Here is a 27,922-nt window from a genome sequence, read left to right as displayed (position 1 = left end):
GAGGCACACCTGTCCCATGCCACGCAAGCAGTCTGGGGAAGGGGAGGGCCCAGCCAAGGGCAAAGCAGTGGAAAAAGAGCAGGCCCCCAAGGAAGACGGCGAACCTCAGGGGAGCAAAACCTCTGGGTCTGAATCCCGGCGAAACTCCCAGTCTGGCCAAGGGCGCAAACACAGCAAGAAGAACCAAGACGACCCCCATGCAGCTGCTATTAAGACCTACTCACCGTTCCTCAACACAGTTTTTGGCAAGGTGAGTCCATATCTTTAAAGAGGGGAGATAGAAGCCAGCAGTGGGACTGAGTAGTGAAATACTGACCCGAACGGCAATTGTCTAAGGGTGAATCCATATGTATGGTTAAAACAATGTCATGCCCACTCACCAGAGGAAGGTAACTGTGAAATAAAAATAAATGAAATCAATAGTGAAATCAAAAGAAACTTCTGTTTGCAGAAATGGGGGGGGGGACGAGGAGGGGACAAGTACAGATGGGACATCCCAGAATAATCTGATGAGGAGTGACTGTCCTCAACAGGCATAGAATGCTTGCTGGCTATGGCAAGGGTGGGAGACAGAACACTAGGAGAGTGGAGTGGAATGGAGTCTCTTGGGAGGCCTTAGGGTGGACTGGAACTATACACAAGAGCACTCAACACTGCAACATTCGGTTGCAGGTCCCACATGTGGAGGATAGAAAAGGGGAAATGGGTAAGGTAGTAGGCAAAAGATGGATAGTGCTCTAACTGAACAAGGAGTGATAGGGACAGAGTATTGCCACAGTATTGTACAGAGATCCAGATGGAACAGGACTTGTTCATAGCCATATTTAAGATGAAGCTATTTAGAAAAGGTCGTATCAGAACAGGAGTCACAACACTTCTGTCTCCGGGTGAGTGAGCATGACTCCCCCTCTCCTTTGCAACTTCAGTCATTAATTGCATTTGCAATGGAACTTTTGACTCAAGAAGCAAGTTTCCTGACGACTATGACTATTCTTCAAGTAGACTATCTTAATTTTAAGAAAAAGTAAATAGCATTTGAAAGCCATATAACTCATCTTATGTGGTGTAGTAGGTAGACTGGTGGACTATGATCCAGAAGATCTGGATTCAAATCCCTACTCAGCCATGGAAACTTACTGGCACGGGTGGGATTAATATAATCACTCCTTAAACTTCTCACTTATCTTGAAAGCCCTGTTATGGTCACTGTAAATCAGTTCCAACTTGACAGCACACAACATAACATAAATCTTATTCAGAACAACAAATCACAATCAATTTTTAAAAAATACTTCCAAAACCAGTCCAGGAATTCTGCATCTGAGAGCCTGTACACATGAGCAGTTGTCCTGCTGTTTGGTGTGCTGATGGGTTGGGTTGGTCCGCTCTTTCTTCTGGTGTCCACATGTGGACATTGCTGGAGTGGACTAATTTACCTGAACCCACACCTTTCTGAACCCCTGTCATGGGGTTCTACTATTTTGGTGTGGGCTAGGGCTTCAGCCTAGTCTACTCCCAGTGGATGTGGTTGCCTGGAACAGACTACACTAGAACCTGCCAGCTCTTTCCAGCGTCAATTTTTTTTAATTTAGCAGAGGTTAAAAGGGACATGTGGTCATGGTGAGCTTTGAAAATTAGGATGGAGAGAGCTTGAAAAATTTACTTTTAAGTGTGATCACTTCAAAATGTCATGACCAACATCAAGTCTTACTTTTCTCTCTCTTTCTCTCTCTCTCTCTCTCTCTCTCTGTTGTTGTTGTTGTTGTTGTTTTTTTTGGAGGCACCTTTCTCATACTCTCTCAGCCACCATGGTAAACAACCCCAGATTCTTGGAACTGTAATTTAAAATAATAAGATTCCCAAGATCTGAGGGCAATCAGTTTAGACATGGGAGCAGAGGAAAGGCCAGTGCAGGGATTCCAGGAGGGGTGGGTGACTCATGCTATCAGAAAGGAACAAGAAATGGCAAAAGTGACAACAGAAGGTTATAGAGATGGGAGGACGTCTAAGTGAGGGGCCTGGAGATTTTGTACAGACCTCTTAATTTGTAATGTGGTTGAGGGCAGTGGTCTTAAAGTGAAAGCTAGAACTCCACACTTTGAGTAATTGTGTAACCGGGCAGAAAAGAAAGAAAAGGAAGATCCCAAGTACAGAAGCTTGACAGGGGGTGAAGTGAGGTGCAAAAAAACTTTTCCCCAGTTCAGAATTGTAAGAAGCAATTTTGATGAAAATTTGATGAAAATGACACTGTCTCACCCTCTTCACCATAAGGCACAGGTACAAGCCCCCTATTTAAAAAGAGGAGGAAAATGTAGTATTCCCTGAAAGAGAATGCATGTGCTTTCAGAAAAAGGGAAAGTCAGTAGGGTAGGAAGTGTTCCCATTTATTGCACACTGACAGAACCATCTCTAGACTTTGGTGCCCTCTAAAGTTTGGTGCCCTGTGGCACAGCCCCAGTTCTTCCACCTTGCCTCAATTGCAATACATGTAAATTTTCTTTCTATTAAGTCGTTAGTCCACCTAGAAAGCCCATTTGTTTTGATGCAGATTGGCAGTAGTTCTCTGGGCCTTTAGGTTGGAGTATTTCTTGCCCTGCCTGGAGATCCTGGAAGTTGAACCAGAGACCCCCTTATTCATGTACATATTTGGAACATCTTTCCATTTCAAATATATATACATTTGTACAATTTGGTAAATTCTGACCAGGAACAAGTGGAAATGGAATTGCCATTCATCCATTAATCCTGGTCCTGTCAAGTTTCTACTGCTGGGTAATCTGGAATGTATTTGTTTCTGGGGAAATCCAGGACATTTCCAGTACCTACTCAGTTAGCCTTAAATATACAGAAACAAATCCATAGCATTGTAGCATTTGAAGCAGGTAGTATTTCTTAAACGACAACTCATTCAAACTGGCATTTGTCCCATTGTTTGGTGTGTTGCACAAGCAGATTGGTTCACTCTTTTTTTCCAGCAACCACACAACGTAATTACTAGAGCAGACCACTTTGCCCTCAGAGTGCCCCAACCTGCACCTTTTTGAGGCCCTATCAGGGGCTTCTGCTTTTTTGGTGCAGGTCGGTGCACTTTAGTTTAGTACATTACCAGCATGTGTGGTCACAGGAAATGGACTAAAATCGAGCCTGGCAGCTGTCAAAGCTACCAAGGCTCCTTCCAGGTTCCATTTTGGTATAATGAAGTGGCTTTAAAAGAAGCCATTTCAGGATACAGTACTGTACTGGGAAATAGAACACTCCCCCTGCTCTTATGAATAGGGCAGAGGAAGTGAAATAATTATTTTTGTAGTCTGTTAGACTATCACTGTTGCACTGAAATACTTAGATCAATTGTTTGCCTTTGTGTGAAGTGCTGATCGAAACCACAGTTGTGGGCAGTTTCTCGATCGGCACTACAAGCAAAGATTTCTTCTAATGAATTTAATCTAAGTGATTCAGCTCATCAGCATGGTCTAGCACAGGCAAAAATAATATTTTCACTTTCTCTGCCCTTCTGCAGAGAAGCAGGGGAAGTGTCTCATTAACAGTGGAAGGAGCTGGAAGGTTGTGTGAGGTTGATATCTTATTTGAATGCAAGGATTGCATGACATGGCTCCTCCCCCTGACCTCAAACAATTCTTTTTGACTGCACCAGCCCACACCAAAAAAGGCCACTGTAGACGTGCCTTTAGTCAACTTACCAAAGGAATGCAAATTACAGGGTCCTCCAGACAGCATGGCTACTGATGTATAGTCTCTACTGTCCATAACATTTGCAGCACAGTCCAAAACATGTACATTTATGAACTGAGCTCATCAGTATCTTTAAAATGATGTGGCACGTGGCTCTGTAGGTTCAATAGGCATCTTAATACAATTGGGATGCTTCTTAGAGCATCCAAAGTGATTTTCATGTACACGACCAAGCCTATATTTAAGTCAGATCTTCCCAAAAATACCTTCCAAATTTTGTGAAAATCCATATATCCATTTATGAGAAACTCACTGGAGTGCCCCTGAAAAATCACAAAGTATCTGTCACACAGGCCCACTTTCAAACTCACACCATTCCAAAATACCCTCAAAAATGGCTGGATGGACGCCTGCCTACTAGCCCAGAGGCCCCACAATTCCCCCAACATGCTTCATCGCTCACTTCCCTCCCTTGACTTGGCAGGGACTCAGTGAACTGTAAGCTAGCAAAAGACACACTTCCATGTGGGTAAAATAAGTGGGCACAGACCTTCGGGCACAGACAGGCTGGAACAAGGGAATGCCGGATTGGGGAAATGAAGAGATAAGCGTTGGATCCAATCTAAGAAGCAGCAGGATGGTGTTGGGCCCATGGTGATTATCATCAGTCCTCTGTAATATCACGCATCCAGGGCCCTACTTGATTAACTCATATAAATAGCTCTCGTCTCCTGCCCTGCTAGGAGGCCAGGAAATCCCATTAGCCAGTGCAAGTAGGTGGAAAGAAGTGCTGAGGAAACTGTAGCCTTGCCTTTTGGGGTTTTCTCCGGGTGCTCAACAGCTTGAGATGGATTTGGGAGGTCTTCACAAAGGAGAGGTGGGCCGGCAACTCACAATACCACTCTCAGGGGTTGGTTAAAAAGCCAAGTAAGAAGCCTGCCCTTGTTCACAAAGGGAGGGCATAGAAACGGCCCGCAGAGCTGTATATGTGACCTCCAATCCATTTAATCCAACCTTCAGCAGGTTAATTTGGGAAGCGATTTCTTACTTGGGTGGAAGTAAGAAGTGTTGTTCTGATCCCTCTGTTCATTATGTAAGCTTCCTTCCATTTTAATAGGCTTTATTCAAAGAGAAGGGATGTCTCCGAGGACATCCTGGGGGAAGTATTTCTTTAACAACAAAACCAATGGGATCTGCAAGAAAACATTTCAGTGTCCCACCACCTTCGAAAGAGAATATTCTAGCTTGTCACGTTCTTCTCCGGAACAATCCATTTCAGCTCCCCTCCGCCCATATCTGTTTCCCCATTTTTCTTTTGGGGCTGACACTCAGTGTTTTGTGGCTACTCAGCATGCACAGTTCTCCTTGATCCTTCAAGGGAGCGGCATCCTTTGCTTGTTGTTCAGCTTATTTGCTACTTTCATTTCTAAAGAGATTTTTACATATGGTAATTTAAGATTGGCATTACTGAAGCACACTGGAGCTTCCACCTTGCTTTTCACTGGCCCCATTTGGACTCTGTTTCTGTCTTGTCACCACCTGAGTTTGCTAATAAAAGGACAGAGATGCTAAAAATAGATCGTATTTTCACTGGCAGGGACTGGTTGGTTCAGTAGGAGCCCTCAGCTGCCCCATTTTATATCTGGTGATTTCCCATTTTTGTGATAGAGATAAGAAGTTATTTGGACAGAGCTACTGTTGATGTTCTCAATCCTTGGTCACTGTTTTTAAAAATTCATTCAAGATACCTTTAAGGAGCTCTGAAAACTACAGATGCACAGACATGCACGTAGAATTCTGTGATGCAAACAGCCTTTTTATTGCAAATACATGTTTCAACCAGCCTGACCGATAATTGTCCACATAGACATCATCAGATAACCAATACAGAAATCAAATAGATTATATAACTGCAAGTAGAGGCAGGAGAAGCTTCTCCCCCTCCCCCCAAAGCAAAACCGTGTTGGACTATGGTATGGACCATGAACTGTTGATATCAAAAATTAGGAGGAACAATGAAAATGCCTAAATATGATACAAATAACATCGCTGAAGAAGTTAGAGCATGTAAGGAACAAATCTGAGCAACTAAACTCAATTCACTATGAATAACAAGAATTGTAGATTGAAACCAGATATCTATTCAGGGGAGGATGCACAAAAGCTGTTTCTGTAGTCACAAGAAGAGAAACGTCTTGATGGATTACTACTGAAATTTTTTAAAGGATAAGCAAATGTAAAGGGTGATGGAAAGCAGGTCAGAATCCATAGAGTAGCTTTTCAGTAACATGCACATAGGGACAAAGAGCTGTTACAATAAATGGTGAAAAAAACTAAAATTACAGAAAAGGAACAAGAGATTTTATCCATAAGATCCAGAAAATCAAAGGGAAATATAAACAAGATTAAATAATAATCATGCGCCATCAAGTCAGCTCTGACTTATGGCAACTCTTTTCAGGGTTTTCCAGATAGAGAATGCTCAGAATTGGTTTACTTCTTCTGGAAGTGCCTTGGGATTGTGCAGCTTGCCCAAGGTCATACAGGCTGGCTCTACTCATAGGAGACACAGTGGGGAATCATACTCCCAACCTACCTAAACCACTGCGCTATCTAGCCAGAGGTGCTAAAAAGTCAACAGGAGAATATATTATCTGATCGGGATAAAATAAAGTGAAGATAGAAACAACATATTAAAGAACTATACAGAAGAAATGCAAGGATGACATATTCCTTTAAAGGAAAATCCTTTGAGAAAGAACCAGAAATTTTAGAAAACAATGAAAACTGTTCTCAAAGGAAGAAATAAATCACTGAAAGCAGTAGAGTTGTTTTGAGCCACAGAGCGTCTATCAAAAGCCTAACAAGAATATCCAAATAAATATGGAAAATAAAGCAATAGCCCATATAATGGAAAGCATTCAATATACAGTACTTTCCAGTCTCAAAGAAAGATGATGTAAAAAAGTGAGCTAATGTGGGACCATCAAATTAATTTCCTATTCAGTACAGTGATGCTCAACATTATACACTAAATTCTTCTTCCATATGTATGTGGGGTAAGAACATTGCCTTCCCCCCGTCACTACTTCAGCTTTACTTTTCCATTTTGACTGCTTTTCCATCTTGAGCTACATTATTATGATGTTTAAATTGTGGTGTAAACTGCGTGAGAGTTGTTTTTATGCTACTTTGTTGTAAGCTGCCCAGAGAAGACGCTGTCTAGATGGGCGGGATATAAATAAATAAATAAATAAATAAATAAATAAATAAATAAATAAATAAATAAATAAATAAATAAATAAATAAATAAGAAAGAACTGTCAGATGTTCAAGCTGGCTTCAGAAAAGGGAGAGGCACTAGAGATCCCATTGCAAATATACATTAGTTCCTGGAGTGTACTAAGGAATCTGAGAAGAAAATCTGTTTACATTCTTAGATTACAGTAAAAACTTGCCCTGCCCTGCCTTGCCTTGCCTGCACTAATTACCAATTGCATCCCAGGCCAGGTTCAAGGTGTTAACAGTTACTTACAAAGCCCTTCACAGTTTGGGACCATGTTACCTATCAGAGCATCTCTCCCCAAGGTCATCTTCCCATGCCACCAAATCCAGACTATGTTCCTCTGAGAGGCGATGGCGAAGGAGGCCAGAAAGTCCTGAACAAGAGGTCAGGCCTTCTCGGCAGCTGTCCCAGCCCTCTGCAATCGCCTCCTGGTGGAGCTGTGCTTGGGAGTCTGCTGAGAATGCATCTTTTTCATGAAGGGTTTGAAGGCAAACTGTATTGAATTATTCACCTCTATATGCCCATACGCATTTCACGATGACATTAGGTTTACAATGTTGGTGCTTTTTGTTGGGAGCTGGTTGTTTTATTTAGTTTGTACGTTGGCACTTTATTCATTTATATGTACACTGCCCAGAATAGTGCTGTCCACTTATGGGGAGATATGTAAATAACAGAAATAAATAAATATGTTGTGTGAATCAGGAAAAGCCGTGTGTCAGTTTAAAAAATAGGTGTGTTACATTTGATTGGTCTAATACATAACCTACACTTTGGACAAGAGACCCTTGCCAGGATAGAATGGAATGCCATCCTTCAATCTCGAGAGATTATGGTAACGTGCTCTGTATGGAGGACTTGGAGAGTGTCCTCTCCAGAGCACAAAGCCTGGGTAAAATAATATGGAGGATAGGCTGTTACCCAAGCAGCAAATCCCCCCTCTCCATGTCATTGAAATTGTCCAACGGAAAGGCAAGAACCAATACAACTGGTTCCAGTGATGTTGCAGGAGTTGCCAGAATGGCACGAATTGCCTCCGGGACTCCAGCTCCGGATTTTGCCTCGAGGTTAACTCCTGAAGCCTCTTCCATCAGTGGATAGAGCCACAAGGCAGTGGAGGTTTGAAATCGGAGTTTTTCTTCTCCTAGATGGGCTGCTTTCCAAGGCTGAGGAGCCCCACCTATCTTCCCATCTTGCAAAAAAAAAGAGAGGCAAAAATGTATCTTCCTACCTGTTCAGTTGTACAACTAATTATACAGAAAGCTGGATTAAATTTAAATGAAGGGGTGGAAATTGGTGGAAGAAACTTAAATAATTTAAGATATGCAGATGATATCATAGCACTATCAGAAAATAGCCATGATTGGAACTCACTGCTGATGAGGCCCAAAGTAGAAAGCGCAAAAGCAGGATTACAGAAGGCAAAAATAATGGCCAGTATCCTGTTCATGCTGGTGTAAGGTAATGCCAGCATAAATGTGTTGGGTATTACACCCAGCAACAAGGAATTGTGCTCTGCAATGCACAATTGGTCACATGACCCCGGCACAACCGATTGTCCAATGCGCTGGCTGTAATGCTTTGGGAATAGCACTTCTGCCTCAGTGCTTGGACAACTATCATGGGCGCAAAACTGCATGCAGGTAGTCATGCAAAAGGATTTGAGCCAATGCGTGTATAGCTTTAATATTTGACAATGAAGTGTCTGAAACTGTTCCTGAGAAATCGGGCACCAGAACTTGCGCTCTAAGAGGAACAAGTCTCCCAGCCCATCCTCTGTGCTACAGGAATACAATTGCTTGTAATGACATTCTTGAGAGTTCAGGAAGGAGCGAAGAGGTGGGTCCATTTTTTATTAAATACCAAAGTTCTACCAGCTCACACCAACAACCATGGAAATGTGTTGAGGGGAAGGAGTTGCCAAGCAGTTTCAGCCTAGCAGACCTTTTTCATTTATTTATGTATTTTAGATTCACTGCACTGAAAGCAAGCAGGAAAATTAGGTGCACTGTTTCTAGGCTGACATAGCTGAGAGGCTCTTGCCCCATCCCTGGAGAGCCCCTGTTGAGGCCTTGCTTCCCACCCATAGAGCTCACTATAGTGGCAGGGAGGTTTTCTGCAGTGACAAAACTTCCCTACTATTACTGATGCAGAGTCTCCTTCACCTCATCCTAGCCTACACATTGGACCCAGGGGGCTAGCATTGTTCTGCTTGAAAATAGATTAATGTCTCTTACAACTTTTTCCCCTCTGTTTCCTCTTCCATGTCTTTAACACTGCTGAAGGCAATTCTAGATTCAGTAAACAGATCTACACTACACAGTTGCAAGTGGTTTGATATCACTTTAATTGTCATGGATCCATTTAAGACATTTGTACTTTGGGATCTGTGGTACAAATCCTGGAATGTGATTCCCTGCCATACATAGTTCACTATAGATCTCTAGCAGAAGTGCACTATAGATCTCTAGGAGAACATTCAAAGTACCTCACCAACTTACAAATCCTATAGCATTCTATAGGATTGAGACCATGGCAGTCAAAATTGTATCAAACCAGTGTAACTGTGTGGTGTAGACACACAAAGCACTCTGCAAGGAAGCTTATGCCTTTATGCATTGTTCTCTTTCATCCTCTCTCTCTCTCTCTTTCTCTCTTCCCCCCCCCTCCAGGAGAGGGAGCTGTCCACAGTGGAGCTGGATGGTGAGTTGGCATTGATGTGGGAAGTAGGAAGTTGGGATAGATGGACTAGGATCTTGGTTTCATCATCAGAGGGGAGGGGAAGCCAGGACTGAGGGAGGGTTTGCTTTGAGTTTTGACCAACGTCCTTTATGTTTTAATCAAATTCATGGAGACTCTTCAATGACTCTACCAAACATCTGCATCTTCCTCTACCTTCTCCTTTGCCATTACTGTGGTTTTGTATGCATTTTGGTGCTATAGAGGGATGCCAGCATCTCTGTGCTACCTGCCACTTTGCCTCTTATTCCAGGGTGTCAGTGGCCAATGAAGGGTATGACCACTGTGGGTGGACAGGTAAAAGAGATGGGGGCAGACCCTCTTTTCACAGTTTGATTTAGAGTGATGACTTACCTTGGCTCATAATTAACTGCATTAAATCCCTGCAGAAACATATCCTTATTAGTGCATAGGCCAGCCATTCAGATGTCTAGCAATGATTCATAGTTTCAGGCAGACGCTAAGGCCATGCTTGTACTTTCTGTTGTTCTTGTTCCCTTTCTACTATGACATCTGTTTCCTGAATCCCCATATGAGGAAAGAGGTCAAGATAGGAAACCTTGTCTCATGCCTGTAAAATGTTTTTGGAATTTTGTTCACAGAGCTGCTAGATGCCTTCAAGGAATTTGACACTGACCAAGATGGCTACATCAGTTATAAGGACTTAGGGGAGTGCATGCGAACCATGGGCTATATGCCCACAGAAATGGAGCTTATTGAGATATCTCAGCACATCAAAATGCGCAGTGAGTTGGGTGTTTATGTTTTTTTTCCCCATCTATAAGATGCACATCCAAAACCAATCTCAAGAAATGCCATCCAATCCCTGTTAACCTTCTCTCAGAATTGCATCAGTTCCTATAGTCTCTGTTTACCAAGGGGAGTCCAAATTTGCTGATGTTTATCCTGTTCATAGAGTTCTTCTGAAGTCAGTCTGTTCTTAGGGTAATAAAATATTTTGGCTAAGATCACATGATATACTTCCACTGGATCCCATTGCTTTCCCTCTATCAACGATGCCCCTTGTCCTCTGCAGCCCCTTCAGGTACCCAATGAGCCCATAGAGCCTGATCTGGCAAGTAGGAAAGTCCTTTTGACCAGGTTTATGGCACCACAGAGGGCTGCAGTGGGAGGCTGAAGAGAAGGAATTCCAGAATCCACTGGTGTTGATCACCAAATAACATTACCAGTGCAACAACTAGCAGGTTTATTTTATAATTACCGGTAAATAGGTTGCAGGACTCTGTATGGCTTAGCGCAAAAAAAAAAAAAAACCCTATCCATTTTTCAAAACCACATGAAGACTTCAAGTCATCTTTGTTGAGGTACTTTCTCTGTTTAGGGTTGTTTTTGGTAGTCTGAAAATTGGCCCCTGGATCCATTCAAATTGTTCATTAGTGCTGTAGAAGCCTTGTTTGGAGGCTGAAGGACGGATGCATCTTGACTGGGCCTAGCACACCATGAGACCATTTGGGATGCTCTTCCCCAGGTACCTCCAGTTACCATAACATGCTCGCTCTGTATCAAGCAGAGGGAGAGTATTTTGAGTTCTACGATCCCAGTGATGCATTGAATTAACTCATGGAGATGCCACTGACATTCACTCTTGGCCAGCTCATTTTTGTTTGACATGGCATAATTCTTGGTTGATTCCATTTGTTTTACTGGAGGAAGGGTGGCTGTGTTTATGTTTTAGTATATTTTAGACCTTTTCTTGTTTTAATTGTATTTTATTGCTTTAAGTACATATGTACTTAATATCTATTATATCTGTCAGGATCAAAGGCAGCTTAAAAGCAATTTAATAAAGTAAACAAACAGGGATACAGTACAGTGTAACATTTGCCACTTTATAAACCACAAGTGGTTCGGTTATTTTTGATCGGCTAAGACTTAAGATGGATTGTAACATTTTAGAGAACAAGTATCATTTGACATTGCAATTCCATGGGATGTCAAAGTTGAAGATAAAGAATTGGAAAAATTAACAGAGACCTGGCAATTGAAAAATCTTGCTTGAAATATCAAACTTCAATGGTCTCCGTAGTCATTGGGGCTTTGGGAACAATATCAAGAAATTTCACACAGTCCTATAAGCAGTTGCGGATCTCAGAAATAACACCATCAAAGCTTTAAAAACCCTGACAATATTAGGAACAGTATATATACTACACCAATATTTAAAATACTTAGGTTTTTGGTTAAAACTTGCATTTGATATACAATACCAGTCAATGTTTTTATAATTTTGATTGACTGTGCCTGATATATAATAATAATACCTCAGTGGTCCCCATTGTCATCGGGGCTTTGGGAACAATATCAAAAAAATTCACACAGATTTCAAGCACAAACTTATGAAAAAATCCCAATATGGGTAGCACTAATAGAAGCATTTTCATTTAAAACCTTGAACCAGAAAGGAAGGTTAACCACATATGAAAATCTGCTAACAAATGAGTTGGAGATACTGTAAGGGATAAACAAGAGCTCGAAAAAATGGGTATAGCGGTGGACTGGTGGTCAATGGCAAAATTAGAATCAAGATACAAAAAAGACAGGGCTGTGGGTTTTTTTAAGGGCAAAGTTCAGGTGGATAGACTGTGGTTATATACGGATGAAGCAATAATTAAGAAAATGTATACCTATCTATTAGAATATGAACTAGAAGATGAAAGGGTGAAAGAAACAATGATAAAATGGGCAAATTTTTTGGGGTATAATGTAGATCTTGATAACTGGACAATGATGTGGAAAGAAAGCAATAAGATTTTGAAACCAGCAAATTTAAGAGAAAATGTACTCAAAATGTTTTACCGATGGCACTATACACCCATACGATTAGCAAAAATGTCAGAGGGTAACAGTAACATATGTTGGAAATGCAGGAAAAAGGTCGGAACTTACTACCATATGTGGTGGACATATGAAAAGGTCAAAATCTATTGGACACAGGTATGGGACTTAGTAAAAGAAATTATACAGCAGAGATTAGAGCTGAAACCTGAAATGGCATTACTGAATGTCATTTCAGGTGTAAATGACAATAAATTGAAGCATTGTCTTATGTATATACTCACAGCAGCTAGATTACTCTGGGCCCAGAAATGGAAAACAGAAGAGGTTCCGACGATGGAAGAGCTGTTAAAGAAACTATGGGACATGGCAGAGTTGGACACTCTATCAGAAGCATTGCGGGAATAGCCAAGAGACTATGTAAAACAAAGCTGGGGACTAATATATCTCTGGGCCCAGAAGAAGACTGAAGTTTAGGGTGAAATTTAGGATACATGTAGAAATTTATTAGTATATGCTGTAAACAGATATAGGGAGAATAGAGGACTAATGAGGCTGGAATCCTTGACCTCCAGGGGGGGCACTTTAGATAGAGGGGTTAGTTTAGTTCTCTTTTTTTTTCCTCTTTGCTATATGGTCGTCTTTTTTTTTCTCGTCTCTTCGTTTTGGTTTTCTTTTTCTTTTTTGGTATCTTGTGGTATGTTAAAAAATTCAATAAAATTCATTTAAAAAAAAATTCACACAGTATTAGCAATTGCAGATTTCAGAAATAACACCATCAGAGCTGCAACAAACAACAATATTAGGAACAGTATGTATAGTATGCCAATGCTTAACAGATACTTAGGTTTTTGATTAAAACTTGTGTCTGTTATACCATTCAATGCTTTTGTAATATTGATTGACTGTGCCTGGTATTTTTGAATAATAATAATATCAACCATTCTTCCTCTCACCCAAAGGCATTGCTGAATTTGACTAGCTTCTTTTCCTATGCTTTGGGGAAGTCACTTTCCCTTCTTCTCTTTCCCCATAGTGGGAGGCCGTGTAGACTTTGAAGACTTTGTAGAGATGATGGCCCCAAAGCTGCGGGAGGAGACAGCTCACATGGTGGGTGTGAGAGAGCTGAAAATCGCCTTCCGTGAGGTATGTACAAATGAAAAGGCAGGAATTAGGGAATTGCAATATTTGTTACCTATGTGCATTATATTTCTATTGTCCCTACTATTGAGATGAACTGTAAGACTCAGAGAAGAATTTAAATAGGCTCCGACTGTGATTGGCAGCTTGACAAGGAACACAGCAGGCCTGGAAAGGGGCAAGAGATTCACAACTGCCCTAGCCTCCTTTCACCACCAAAACAAGGCTGGACTCCATAGCAGATCTATTGCACTGACTATATCAGTGATTCTCGTACCTGATTCTTATACTGTACAGGATTTCTCTGCAAGTTAGCCTATACAAAATAGCTGATTTGCAAAGAAATATTGTATAGGAAGGAGAAGGTAAGATGGAGGATTCCCCCCTTGTTTTGCTTTACCAGACACATATTCTTAAAGAAAAGGTGAGGGAGCTGTGTTTTTGCTCTTCAGCCCACTCTCTGTCCTTTGTCACTTTTAAATCAACAGACATACCTTTCCCTTCCAACAGGGCACAAAATGATACCAGTTTGAGAACTAGTATCATTCTCCCTAACCACATTTTGAAGACATGTTTTCTGATGCAAACTTGCTCGGTGGACAGCATATCTCCATGTCAATTACATTCTAATCTATAAAATGTATCTATCATAAGGTTGCCTATGTTTGCTTTGAGTGCTCCTAGCCATAGCAGGTCTACTGAGTTAGAAATTATGATTGGCAAAATGGGTGACTATCTTTCATGCATCCCCTCTTATGTGAACTCATTCACAGTATTGACAAGTATGCCCCCTGGTTTCCAGGACAGGAACAGCAATCCCTCTTGGCCATCTGATTAATGTTTGGCCTGTGTTATATTTATGCTTTTTGTTGGCTATATGCAGTTAGTAAAATTGGGGGGTGGAGGTGGAACTATGCTCAAAAGCACTCTTTCTGTCCTAGTGTTTTGTCTGTGCTGTCTCTTTTGTGGTGTTCTTCTGTGCAGTTAACGACCTTCTTAAATGAGAGACATCTGCCACAGAGCTTTCATATTATGAAATTAGGAGCCACCTTTCCTCATAAAGAAAAATTATTAAATCTCACCTAGATAGAGGTGCATAACCTGCAATCAGCCTGTCACATGAAAATGAGATATAGGCTCCCTTCATTTCAGGGCCAGCCCAAAACATTTTGCTGCCTGAGGCAAAGATAGCAATTCTCACCATATCATGCACTGAAGTGAACTGGATTGGCAACTGAATCTTAACTTCTACATTGTCAACAGGATAACATCATTCACCACAGTCAAGAGCAGCTGAGCCCAGGAGGTATCACACACACACGGTTCTGATATCGAAGAGAAAGGAATGGTTGGAGGTCTAGCACTTCTCTGTGCTATGACAGGCATAGGTGGAGGCAACCAAAAACAGTTATAAATATTCCTCAGCTCAGGATAGAGGAGTGGGAATAGAAAGGGGTGAGCAGTATTAGTGAGTGTGGGTAGCATGAGAAGAAATGGAAGAATCAGGGTGTGGGAGAGAAAGTAGTGGGGGTTTTCCAAAGAAAGGAGCGCATGAGAGATAAAGCCATACAGCCTGTCTCTAATACGCGTCCTTTTTTCCTCAAGTTTGACACAGATGGAGATGGAATGATCAGTCTGGCAGAGCTGCGGCAGGCCGTGACGGCTCTGCTGGGTGAGCAACTCAATGCTCAGGAGGTGGATGAGATCCTGAAGGATGTTGACCTCAATGGGGATGGGAGCGTTGACTTTGATGGTGAGAGAACTGAGTGCATTCTCTATTAACCTTCCTCTCTTAAATCTTGGGCCTACCTGAGGCATCAGGGCCTTTGCCTCAACACCAGTAAGGATTGGCTGGTCATGCAGAATGCCTCCATTACTAAAAAGGGAAGAGGCAGATTTCCATTACAGTACTCTCCACCGCGACCCATTGGTTATAGATGCAGAGCGCTGTCTCTGTCCTGCAAAGCACAAGCAAAAACTAGAAGGTCCCCCACCTCCTTATTCATCTTGGAAGGTTATGTTGCTGCCTTCATCTACCTACACACACACCCATCTTTAAAGATAGAAAAACCAGGTTCATTTTTCCCAAGGACAAATTTATTCGATTCTGTTTCCAGATCACAAATTGAATGTTTTTTTTTAAAAGAACCTACATGAAAACTTTTATACCTTTTTTTAAAAAATGTGGCTTCCCATAATGTACATGCAGTTTTGCAGGCAGACCCATCGGCAAGATCAGGACCGGGACAAGTGGGAAGTGAGGCACTGGAGAAGGGGTTACATTGTCTGAAAGGGCAAGATCTTTGCATGGGGATCAGATTTCCTGGGGCCTTGTGAACTATCCCATCAGTATTGTCTGCTCTGTTGGTGCATGAAAACAAAGAGAGATGAATGAGAAACATCCTTGGAAACTCCAACTTGGGAACTAATTCTTTTTTTTCCCCCTCCCCTTCCCCACCAGAATTTGTGATGATGCTTTCTGTAAGGTAACCATCTCTGGAGAGGAAGAGACTGTCCCATCACGTCCATCATTGTTGTTTTTGATAACCAGAAGGGGAACCGGCTGCCCTTGTATGGCTCTTCACCTCCTGAAGAGAATGGGGAAATCAACCCATAGAAGGCAGAATTCTCTTCTCCCAAGCTTGGATCCTTCACAGGCGTTCCTGAAAACCATGCAAACATTCACCTATTAACTAGTCCAAATGGTGCAAAGTCTCTCAAGGGGCAAATGTGTAACTTCACCCAAGGGGAACTGCCTTGTCCTGAGGTAAATTGGCCAAGCCAGACCTAGAGAATTTGTCTGGAAGTCTCCTGTCTTTACAGAAAGGAAGTACCCAACAGCCCATCCCAATGAGGATGGGCCTAGACATTTTGCCTCAGGCACAGAAAGACACTCCAAAATCCCAGCCATGAAACAAATATGAAGGATGGGTGATTTTTCCGTGTCTAAGCTTTTTGTGTGTGTCTCGGCGTCTTCCCAGAGTTCTTGGAAAGTTGTTATATTCAGCGCAACTATCAATCTTTAATTCCTCAGTTATCATGAGCTGGGCGGTGAAATAAGCCTCCCTGTGGATCAAAACAGGGACATGAATGAAAAGTCTGTTTTCCAAGGCTTTCAAATGGAAAAGAGCCTTAGGATCCACCCCATTCACTAGGCTACAGTTGTGGGACTCTAAGGCTGTGTCTGTACTAAATTCAGCAATCAGCTTTTGTTGAGTAGGCACAACAAGCCCATTTCCAAGGCAAATTTCTCTGGACATCCCATTGCTAAGTATTTCCACAAATTATGAAATGTTCCTCGAGGGACTAAACTGCTGAAGCCAGAAATTGTTCACTATTGTTTAGTTCAGTAGTTTAAGCCCCAGTTCAAATCCTGCCCTCTCCAATTTCAAGAGTCAGTAGGACTCCGTGCTGCAAAATAGTAGGGGAGGCACCTAAATCAGTGGTAGGCAGAGCACATACCCTGAATAGAGATGCCCCCAGAATCCAGGCCTAATCAGTCAACAACACGCTGAGAGAGGAGGAACTAGCTCCCTCGCTCTCTGGCATTACTTTTTCAACATGAAAACGTGTATGAAGAGAAAATTCTGCTAATGGGTAGGCTCTGGAAAATCTGGGTTATTGCTCCCATGTGGAGTCAACATATGACAGGAACTGCTTTCCATGTGGAGAAAATGATAAGAGAGAAGGAAAGAGCTAGGCACTCCTCTCTAAGTGTGTTCATAACAAGCAAGTAGGTAACAACAAGGTACAAAGGAAGAGGGCTTCGGTTGCAAACAAATCCTTGTGAAAATATTGCCAAGACGTTGCTACAGGATTGGGAAAGGTCCTTGCCTGAGATCTCTAGAGAGCCATCACACCTTGCCTTATGTGGCCAAAGCACAGGGCAATCCCAGGGAATGGGAAAAGGACAAGGAGCCATTATATGCTACTCCCACTCCCCTTTCCCCTACATCCCAGAAAAATATTAAGTTGGGTGGGTGTGTTTGTGTTGTGAACATTTGCTTGGATAGAATGAGGCTTTATCCCAGACTGTTTCTAAGGCTGGCCTGGAAATAGTTGTTAAATGATTGATGATAGATTTTTATGAAATACAGATTTCATTCATTCATTCACTCAGTCCACCTTTTTAACAGTCATTTATTACTCACTTAATTATAGCTTACCATAATTAAAACAATAAAATAGTAAAATGCAGTAACTGTTAAAAAATACAGTACAAGCGATTTAGGAACGGAAGTTTCTAGTAAAACTACTTTGACTTGGCAAATTGGAAGTCCACAGAAATAAAGATGCCTTCACAAGCAGACATGAGATAACTGGGCAGTCTGAGAAGATATCATCTGATTTTTATGGGACATGATGTTCCACACTAATGGTGCCACCACAGAGAAACCACCACCCCATGTCCCACCATTTTACTTCCACCACTGATGGAACACACTAGAGGGTTTCCACCATTTGATTTTAACAAATGGACAGGCTGATATGGGAGAATGTGGTCCCTTTTGTATGCTGGAGCCAAGCCATGTAGGTCTTTAAAGGTCGTGATCAACACTTTGATCACTTTGTCCCCGCAAACTGAGTGGCAGCCAGTGAAAGCATTGCAAAATAGACGTAATATGCTTCTGCAGCTGAATGTCTCCTAACACTTGCTACTGTTTTCCGCTTCAAACATTTTTCAGACTAGCAGCCTCAGGTAGTGGAGCAGATTGCTGCTGTCTTATCTATTTGCCACTAAGGCATGGATTGCCATAGTCATGGCAGACTTCAGGAACAGACATAGCTGACTCACCAGTTAAAACCAAGAAAAGACAACCCAAATCACAGCTGCAGTCTGAGCGCCCAGATATTTTGCTACAGGAAAGAATCCTTGACAATAAGTAGCATCCGTTAGCTAAAGGTGAAGGTGTTGATGTTTAGTCCAGTCGTGTCCAACGCAAGGTGCTCATCCCCGTTTCCAAGCTGTAGAACCAGCATTTGTCTGAACACAGTTTCCGTGGTCATGTGGCCAGCACAATTAGACACAGAACACCGTTCCCTTCCCACTGTGGTGGTACCTATTTATCTACTTGCATTTTTACATGCTTTTGAACTGCTAGGTTGGCAGGAGCAGGGACAAGCAACAGGAGCTCATTCCATCGCTTGGATTTGATCTTACGATTGCTGGTTTTCTGACCTTGCAGCACAGAGGCTTCTGTGGTTTAATCTGCAGCACCACCACGTCCCACCAGCATCCATTACTCCCTGGCAACTCTGGTTGTTGGTGAAGACTCGGCAAAAATAGAAATGGAGCATGTTAGCAAGAGCCCAAGATGACACTCACGCTACACTTCACAGCCACTACCGTGATAATTGCTTAGTGCTGGAAGAATGTGGTGTGTTCACATTTTCCCTGCTTAATTAATAGAGGCACAGGCGGATCCTGAGACCAGCAAATAAAATTGAAAAATGCAGAGATTGAACAGCTCCAGAGAGCCTGCTGCCCTAAAGCTTTGAAATTCTTGACAGAATCCTCCAAGTTCTAGGGAAGTCCAGTTCCCAAGTCTTCTCTATAAAAAATCAGGGCAGAGAGTAAACGAGTCTCCAAGAATTGTAAGATGGTGAGCCCTAAAGAAGCATGCATTCTTGATGAGACTCTATGACTTCTAGGATCAAGAGAGAATCTTTTTCCCAATCTCTCTCTCTCTCTCTCTCTCTGATTCCTAATAGTTCTGTCACTGTGAAGAAGCAATTTTGGAGGGAAACTTGACTGTGAGGAAAAAGTGCTTAGACAGTCCATGAATGTATTGGAGGATTTAGATCTAAGTCTGTAGCTTCAGCATTCATGCTACCAGAACACACTGATTTATCCAGATATTTCAGTTTTATCCAACAAATATGAAGAGATAGAAAACATGCTAAGGAGCAGCTCAGTGCAAATTGATTGCATGAAGACTCCATGGACTGTTTTAAAGAAAGAAATATCATATACACTGTACCACAAACATGGGAAAAGCTTGTCTCTAACAATAAATGTCTGATAAATTTGATTGGTTTTTGATTTATTGTATAGTGTACCTGGATGAGTCATACAGCAATGACTTTTTAGGATATAAAATATAAGGATTTCAGTTATCTCCTTGTGATTTATGGTTTGTTTTCTCATTATAAAACATGACTTGTTTAAAACTTCTTCTGCAGCACAGGTAGTGAGACAGTGCATTTCTCTGTCTTCAGAAAGGCTGTTTTCTTCTCATAGTACGCTGCCTCGTTGATGAAGACAGGGTAGGTGGTGTCTTCTCCCTCATACAGAATATCCTCCTCACTGAATGTTTGGAAAATGGGGTCCCCAGGCTTTAAGGGTTGGAAATCTTTATCCTAAGGAGATGAACAGTTGGATTATTGGCTAAAATCAAAATAGCCAGAAGCTTCACTCACAAGAACAGTTCCAGTAGCTTCTGTATAAACATTCTATTGTGGAACTAAAGGAACAACAAACCATCCTCAAAGAAACTAGGACTCATGCAACAAGAATTCACCACAGTCACCATAGCTTGGGATGATACATGCAGACCTCCCAACCTTGAGTCCCCAGATATTGCTGCTGATGGAGAATGTTGTAACCCCACAACATTTGAGGGGATGCATGGTTTAGGAAGGCTGCAAGAAGAGGAGAGGTTACATCCGTCAATTAAGATGATTTTTTTTTTCAGGGTCAGATTTCCTCTCTCAAAATTATGGTGCATGATACACTTACTCAGTTCCTCATGTATGCAAAGTTATAAGGCCCCCGGCCTCTGTTGCATTGTGCAGTGGCTACAGAGATGCATATGTATATGTACTACATTACATATCTCAGGAACCCACATGTTTTCTGACTTTCTTCTGCCACTCCTTCTCTTCATACTCACCTGCAGATCTGGATGTATCACAGCAGAAATTTCACCACTTGGATAGCGGGGGAAGTCCACAGCTCCAGTGACTTTGTATGTTTCAATATCAAAGGCTGGGAACAACGTGCCTAATTAAAAAGAGATGACTAGACAATTAGATTGGAGAACAGGCTAGCATCCTAGTTTATACTCAGCAGCATTCATACTGAGGAATCAATTAGGGAAAACATGGTTTCCCCACCATCATCTATTTACAATCACAATATACAATCACATCTTGTATCTGAGTATTTGTCAAGGCTTCATATTAATGTCAGCCTCAATGTATGCCTTCAGGTATAACAGCACTAATCACACAACACAACAGCTAGGAGGCATATACTGTACGTTGAAATAAGATTTATCCATGGATTCATTGTTGAGTGATACATGATGGGTGGTTGACAGATCAGTCAGTTAGTATCACTCATTGTCAATCAATCTGGTTATTTGTCTGGCTGTCTTTCTGTGGCCAGGATCCTGTTGCCTACACTCACTAGCATAACTTCATAGGTGTAAAGTTCTGCAACAAATTTCCATAAGGTAAGAAGTCAGTGTAGACATGTGACTGTGATAGCAAATGCCTATGCTGACTTCTTGTGACAATTTGCTACTGACATTTATAGTGATGGCATTATACCAGTGTAAAATATACAATAGGATTCCAGCCTCTACATATCAAAACAATGGAGACTACCAAGGTTTGCCAGTAAAAGTGTAAAAGCCATAAAATATTATTCTGGGTGTTTGAGTCACTAGTCAATTTGCAATTTCCATTCATTTAGCCCAACCTCCAGTCCCAAGAATCAAAACAAAATGAGGCGTGATGGGCTATGTCACCTTTGTTAAACAGCTCTATGAAGTCCAGAGCATAGGCCATGATGGATCTCATCTGAGCCAGGAGGTCCGCTCGTGCCACTCCTTGGGGCTGGGGACCCACCTCTATTGCTGTGAAAAGGATCACATGGATATGGATTATTTCTGAAATTATCTTGCAGAGCCATTGGCTATAGTATGATGTATATTACCATTTGCTTCCTATAAAGCTTTTACATAGTTGAGACTTGAGGTACCCAAGTGTGCTCATGGTGTGTTGGTCTGCAGCAGCAGTGGGTGGCCATGATGATTGAGGATAATGACAGTTTTAAACCAGCACAGTTGGAGATCAACAGGTTGGGGAAGATTAACATAGATCATAATGGCCATAGTAAGGGCCCCATCATGTGCATGTTTCCCCCTTACGTAGCTTCCTCCAGCTTATTGGGCTGAGCACCTCCTAGTATGGACCATTTGAATCACATGTTTATTCCATCCCATCATAAGAGACAGACAGTGCAGTTCAGTGCAGTGCAGTAGCTGAGAACTGGACTTTGAGTGAGATGAATGTAGGTCATTGGAGTTTCACTTTTCTTATTCTTATATCTTAATAGAAGTTCTGTTTTCAGACAAATGTACATAGTCAGAAAGCATAAGGTTTAAGCATAAGGAGAGGCCATAAGGCTAAGCATCGAAGAAGAGCAAGTATAAAATACTGTAATAGATATGGAATGTAGGCAGTCAGTCATAGATCAAGAGTCATGGTTGGATTGAAATGGATTGGTGGGCATGATCACAATTATTATCAAGGTTTGCTAAAGATAATCAACAGATAAAGTTAAAACGTTTAAAAGATAAAGTTAAAGTTTAAAGATAAAGGTAAGGTATTCTAACCTTTCTTTGTGTGAAGCTTGAACCTTTAATTCTCATAATGCCATATCCTATTTCACTTCAAACTGTTCTCTTAAACTTCTGTAACTGAAGTGAACAACTGTTCTGATGTCTAAAAAGTTCTGAGAGGATGGATTGCTATGTTACCACTTAGGTTTTATTCTTTCATATGCCGACATGCATGATCCAGATTGGATTCTGGCACCTTCTGCAGGACTCCAAAGAGTACCATATGATTATACATTGCTACTTCCTTCATGATATTGAATAATAGTACAATTCTCTTCTAGTAACACCTCAAGAGACTTACTCAGCTGCGCTGACCTACTTGCAGAAACGCTTGATCAACATCAACCAGGATGATTAGTGCAGGGTTTTTCTCCCTCTACCAAGAAAGTCCAGGAACGCTCCTTACCTAGTCCATTTTTGCTCACGGAACAGACGGAGTACGTCTCTTCCTGTGGGTTCTGCTGACTGAGTAAGATGGAACAATGTTTCACCTTGGACTGTTTCTGTGTAGACAAGAAGAAGGGAGATTGCACCGGGCAGGGGACAGTCTCAGCTCTCCTGCCCTGAGAATGGTGGAAAAAGAAGATTTCCAGGAAAATCTTAGAGCGTGGCCTCACCTGAATATAGCTGCACATATGCAAAGTTAACAGACAATGCTCAGAAGCCACAATGAGGCAGCAGCCCATGTTGGCTGTGGTGTTGTGTAGGTCAAATATGAACTCATAGGCTTGAGATGACCCTTTGGGCCCAAAGTTCTGGTTGATCTCCCGGGCACGTTGGACCTCATAAGAATCTGTATCCGAGCCCTTGGAGCTGAAAGAGAAACACTCAAAACAAAGGTTGTGTGGACAGATTCTTAGGCCCGAAAACTGTTTTCACTCAGCACAGGAGTAACTGAGACCACACTGTACTTTGGAGGCAACTCTGAGGCTGGAGGCCTTGAGAAGGGGCTTAACATACCTGAGCATCTATAAGCCCAGTGTGCAGTAATGCAAACTAAAATAGTTGACTCTCTCTGAGAGCTTGGAAGAGTTTCTTTTAAACAAAACGTCAGCTCTCAGAATCCCCCATCTGGCATGGCTGCATGGCCCCATCCCATACTTGTTGTGGATGATGGGAGTAATGTCCCCTCCGGAGAACTTTTCCAAGTTCTGCCTTCTTCCTAGTACAGTGGTGCCTCGCTTAACAATTGCCTCGCTTAACGAGGAAATCACTTTACGATGAGGTTTTTGCGATCGCTTTTGCGATCACAAAACAATGGTTTAAATGGGTTTTTTTCATTTAACGATGATCAGTTCCCTGCTTCGGGAACTGATTTTCACTTTACGATGATCAGCAAACAGCTGATCGTCGGGTTTCAAAATGGCCGATGGCTGAAGAAAATGGCCCCCCGCTGTTTTCTAGGGCGGATTCCTCACTTTACAGGCACCGAAAATGGCCACCGTATGGAGGATCTTCGCTGGACGAGCAGGTATTCAGCCCATTGGAATGCATTGAATGGTTTTCAATGCATTTCAATGGTTTTTTAAAATTTCGTTTGACGATGTTTTCGCTCTACAGCGATTTCGCTGGAATGAATTAACATCGTCAAGTGAGGCACCACTGTATAATAATAACCATGCACCATCAAGTTAAATCTGACTTAGGGTGACCCTTTTCAGGGTTCTCCAGGTACAGAATAATCAGAAGTGGTTTATCATTCCCTTTTTCTGGGGTCTCTTTTTCTGAAAGACACAATGGGGAATCGAACCCCCCTACCTCTGGGTTCCACAGCCAGATACTTAAACCGCTGAGCTATCCGGTCAGTAGCTTCCTAGGATACCACCACTGCAGAATCATAGTTCTTGCTTCCTGCAGAACAAGTAAATTCAGTACTCACTTGAGAATATCCGCAATGAACGAGCGATTAAGGTCCCTCCCGATGTAACGCACACACTTCTCAATCGCACGTGGGTTGCCCAAGAAGGGAGTGGCCTGGAAAGTGCTGCGGCACAACTCGGAAGTGTTGTTCAGCCAGTGCTTGGCCAGATAAATGCCCGACATCTCATTCCCATGCGTTCCTCCACAGACTGCCACATGCGTCAAGGAGGGAAGGCGGTGCAGGTGCGACATGACGGTGGGGGTTTCAACTCCTATAAGAAGAAAGAAGGCCTGATGGGACTGCCCATCCTTTCATTGGAAACAGGGAAATGAAGAATGCCTTCATCATCTGCCGTTCGTTCAGCCAACCTACTTTCTTCATCTCATTCAGCACTCATTACTTTTATCGTTTAATGTTTGGTATTTATTTTATTTATTTATTTATTTATATATCATATAAATATATATCATATAAATATCATATATCATACTTTGGCCAAGTTAAAAGTGGAGAATGACCAATTAATAAATTGTTGGGCAGGGATATCAGCAAAACAACTCTTATGATCCTTAACAATAGCTGGAAGTCACCACCCTTTGAAATTTAATATGCTTTGGTATTTCACAAGACAATATTGGTGACACAACAGAAAGGGTTTGGCAGAGCAACTGGTTCACACCAGTTTTCCAGGTGCAAGATTGAAGAAGACAAAGAGGAATTATTTAGATTTTGAGGGGAGTACTACTTAATGAAGTATCTTGGGGTTGAGCATGTACAGATTTGAGAAAATCCCTCCATTTGCCTGCAGGGGATTTCTTTACCTGTTATAATCTGGATTTTAAAACATCTCTTTATCTCTTCCTTTGAGGGAATCCTTTTAATACTCGCATTTTTGTCCACAAATATCAAGTAGTGACAATTAGAGACTACCAGATGGCATTCATTTTGCATCACTATGTTTAAGCACACAGTAGATAGCATTGTTCTCATGAAAACATGTTTGAAGAATGGGGAGGATTATACTCTGTACCTAGAAAGCCCTGGAAAGTGTCTCCATAAAATGGCATGTACATATTATATGTTATAACAAATAAATTTAAACAGAAAAGCTAATATAGGCATAGTGAAAGAAGCTCAACAGAATGTATGCATTCATTCAAACAAAAATATAAATTATAGGAGTTTAGAATTATAGGAGTTTTAGTACATCTACATGTGCAAAGACAAAGGGGCATCATTGTTTTAATAGTAGTGCTATAACTTTTTTTTAAAAGAACATAATCTTTAAAAGGAAGGTGCAGTTTTACTGACTTCTTCATTTTTGTTCAAGAAACAACATTCATAATTGGTTTATTTTCAAAGGTTTAGCAACTGTTTAGTACATTGTCAATCATCCACCCATTGCTCTGAAAGCAATTTTCTATACCTAAATGAAGGAATGGGACTCAGATAAAAACAGAATTTTTGTCCCTACACTGGTAGTTCATATTACAACATAATGAAATTTTAGGGATAACTACAGCTGTAGTCCGCATTGATACCCATAAACTTTTAAATGAGGATGATCTTCCACTTAACAAAAATCTAGGTATTTAGAGAAGCAAATTTTTGGAGAATTTGTGGGATTTGAAAATTCTTTATACATTGCTCCTTGAGGTGCAGGAGTTCACCTGTGAAGTCTGATGCAGAATTAGCAGCTGTCTATCAGCTAAGAAATTGTCCTCTCTATCATTACCACCACCTCTCAAAGCATGCTGCCTTTACCCTCTTAAACATGACCCTGATGGTTGTGATCGCTGTTGGTTGTACAATGGATTTCCTGCCAAAGGCATCAACTTGTCACAATTGCCTCTTGTGCTGAAGCAGACAGAGAAAGAATTGATGAATTTCCTTCCAATAAGCCAATGAGTCTGTGTGCCTGACTGAGTCCAGTCTTGAGGGCAAACCTATTGGGAACTGGACTCAACTTATGTAAGCATCTTGAGCTCCTTAAGGCAGAACTGTGACTGATGACCATTGCTCAGATGTGGAGCTATAACGTTACTGGCCATGTCCGATCCTTTGCTTCTTCCGTTCACCAATTTAAAACATAATAAATGACGGTGGAGGAGGGGTGGGTTGAGGAGACTGTGGGAAATTATAAATTTCAGATCTTAGGTGAATTTATCTGTAAATCCAAACAATCTGGTTCACTTATTTTCTTGATGGCTGTAGTATACCCAATTGTTCTACTGCTCTTGATCCTACTGACACCCGCAGAGAAGGAACCAATCCAAATGATTAGCATTTAGAAGGAACAAGTCTGACACCGGACAAAAAGGAATACTGTACCAGCATCATGCACAGCAAAACCCCATATTTAGACAGAGCAAAACCTGTTTTAGAGGTTAAAGGAAAAATGTGTAACATTCATCACCAGATATAGAAATGTCATCTCAAGATATGATGGATAACAGCACACTTTGAAGAAGAGGAACAGGGTGACAAAAAAGGGGGGTTGCTAAATGCTCTCTGCCTTCCCCCACTAGGAGAAAAGTAACTTGAAGGAGGGTGGTTTTGAATGTACAAAGAAGGAGAAGAGAAGAGGTTAGCCAGGCTTCTTTCTGGTCCTTTTCCAATCTTGGCTATAGCCTGAAAAGTGCTTTTCAGTTCTATAGACATAAATGTAAACTTTTGGAAAATTGATAGTCAACAGTGCCGGAAATATGTGTTGACTCTGAGAAATGGCACCCATTTTGGGTGAAGGAAGTCATTTGTGACTTCCTTCACCCAAATGTCTGTGCAGAGCTACCACGGTTGCGCTTATCAGGTGGTGCCAGAATGTGAAGCACAATACAGTATCTCTCTGTATGCTTTGGACAGTGAGATCATCTGAGGGTGGTCTTCCTGCATTGATGCATCCTCTCTAAACCACATATCTTTGGGTCATATAACTGAGGCAGGGATCTGTGGGTTGTTTTGGTCCCTCTTGGGCAGTAAGGTGACTCAAAGGAATCAGGGTTAGAAATGTCAGAGAAGGAAAAGAAAACATTCTGGGGATTCTTGACCATGGAAGTTGCTTTTTGTATCACAGTCCCTATAATCCCACAATCAGCATGGAGACTTGTAGCTCCTATTGTTTACTGCAGTATTGTGACCAGAATACTTCTACAGGGACAAGTGCGACAAAACAGTACTGACAGTGAGTATTACTTTTTGCTCTGAATTCCAAAGCATAGAAGTACTTCAGGTAACCTTAAAGAGTCCTTTCAAAACACACCCTTAGGACCTGGCCTCTATGGTTGCCCCTGGCAGTGCACAGAATATGAGAACTCTTACCAGTCAGAACTTCCAGCTGATTTTTAAGGTGTCCGAAGTGGTTCTAGATCAGGATAGTGTCTGCCAGCTCAGCTCAGTGGAGACAGAAACACACAGAGTCAGGAGAGTGGATGTTTAACCTTTGCCTCTTGTGGTTGGAGCTCAGTGAATGATTTTCTCATTGCAGTTCCTCAGTGAACTATGAAGCATGCTATAACAAGGCCAAAGTACCGCTATACAGTATTTTCTTAAAAGGAATCCAACAGATATTAAAATGATTAGAGTTAGGGGGAGGCTATGAATAATGCTACTGAGTTCAGTTCCCCTCTGAGGAAATGACACTTTGGACAAGCAGGGTTCTTGTAGTATATGCTTCACGCACTTATATACCAATGGAACATTTAGTGGAGGCAAAAAGCAGATAGCCTGATGAGGCTATAAATCTATAACCTGCCAAGGAGAGAGGTTTGCACCTCCCAGGTT

The 27,922-nt window shown here is 41.7% G+C and overlaps 2 protein-coding genes across 3 annotated transcripts; one reads left to right on the top strand and one right to left on the bottom strand.

The window, feature by feature from the left end:
• Positions 1 to 16: 16 nt before the first annotated feature.
• Positions 17 to 16,217, top strand: CABP4 (calcium binding protein 4). The gene is made up of 6 exons (XM_072985378.2): positions 17 to 250; positions 9,649 to 9,679; positions 10,318 to 10,461; positions 13,548 to 13,657; positions 15,257 to 15,404; positions 16,113 to 16,217. Exons 1-6 carry the CDS (start codon positions 17 to 19, stop codon positions 16,139 to 16,141), a joined length of 696 nt encoding a protein of 231 aa, XP_072841479.1. The 3' UTR covers positions 16,142 to 16,217.
• Positions 16,218 to 19,678: 3,461 nt separating this feature from the next.
• On the bottom strand, positions 19,679 to 27,598 carry ACY3 (aminoacylase 3). Of its 2 annotated transcripts, none has more exons than XM_020806057.3 (7): positions 27,461 to 27,598; positions 24,161 to 24,413; positions 22,899 to 23,094; positions 22,688 to 22,784; positions 21,406 to 21,513; positions 20,545 to 20,654; positions 19,679 to 20,011 (listed from the first exon to the last, which is right to left on the bottom strand). In XM_020806057.3, exons 2-7 carry the CDS (start codon positions 24,391 to 24,393, stop codon positions 19,817 to 19,819), a joined length of 939 nt encoding a protein of 312 aa, XP_020661716.3. In that variant the 5' UTR covers positions 24,394 to 24,413; positions 27,461 to 27,598; the 3' UTR covers positions 19,679 to 19,816. The 2 variants fall into 2 exon arrangements, with proteins under 2 accessions (XP_020661716.3, XP_072841478.2); XM_072985377.2 differs by having other exon boundaries at positions 24,161 to 24,450; positions 27,461 to 27,540.
• Positions 27,599 to 27,922: the final 324 nt, after the last annotated feature.

Source organism: Pogona vitticeps, chromosome 1 (genome assembly GCF_051106095.1).
Source record: "Pogona vitticeps strain Pit_001003342236 chromosome 1, PviZW2.1, whole genome shotgun sequence".
Taxonomy (NCBI): Eukaryota; Metazoa; Chordata; class Lepidosauria; order Squamata; family Agamidae; genus Pogona; species Pogona vitticeps.
The sequence above is the reverse complement of the archived record's forward strand: the minus strand, read 5'-3'. Positions and strand labels throughout refer to the sequence as shown.

Excerpts from the sequence above, each read along its gene's own strand:
- CABP4 (XM_072985378.2), top strand. The coding sequence starts at position 17 with ATGCCACGCAAGCAGTCTGGGGAAGGGGAGGGCCCAGCCAAGGGCAAA. Across the intron at positions 9,680-10,317 it reads GTCCACAGTGGAGCTGGATG|AGCTGCTAGATGCCTTCAAG; the intron begins GTGAGTTGGCAT and ends TTTTGTTCACAG. Across the intron at positions 13,658-15,256 it reads TGAAAATCGCCTTCCGTGAG|TTTGACACAGATGGAGATGG; the intron begins GTATGTACAAAT and ends TTTTTCCTCAAG.
- ACY3 (XM_020806057.3), bottom strand. The coding sequence starts at position 24,393 with ATGTCGCACCTGCACCGCCTTCCCTCCTTGACGCATGTGGCAGTCTGT. Across the intron at positions 21,514-22,687 it reads CGTGAGCAAAAATGGACTAG|CAATAGAGGTGGGTCCCCAG; the intron begins GTAAGGAGCGTT and ends TCCTTTTCACAG. Across the intron at positions 20,655-21,405 it reads CATAGAGCTGTTTAACAAAG|GCACGTTGTTCCCAGCCTTT; the intron begins GTGACATAGCCC and ends CTTTTTAATTAG.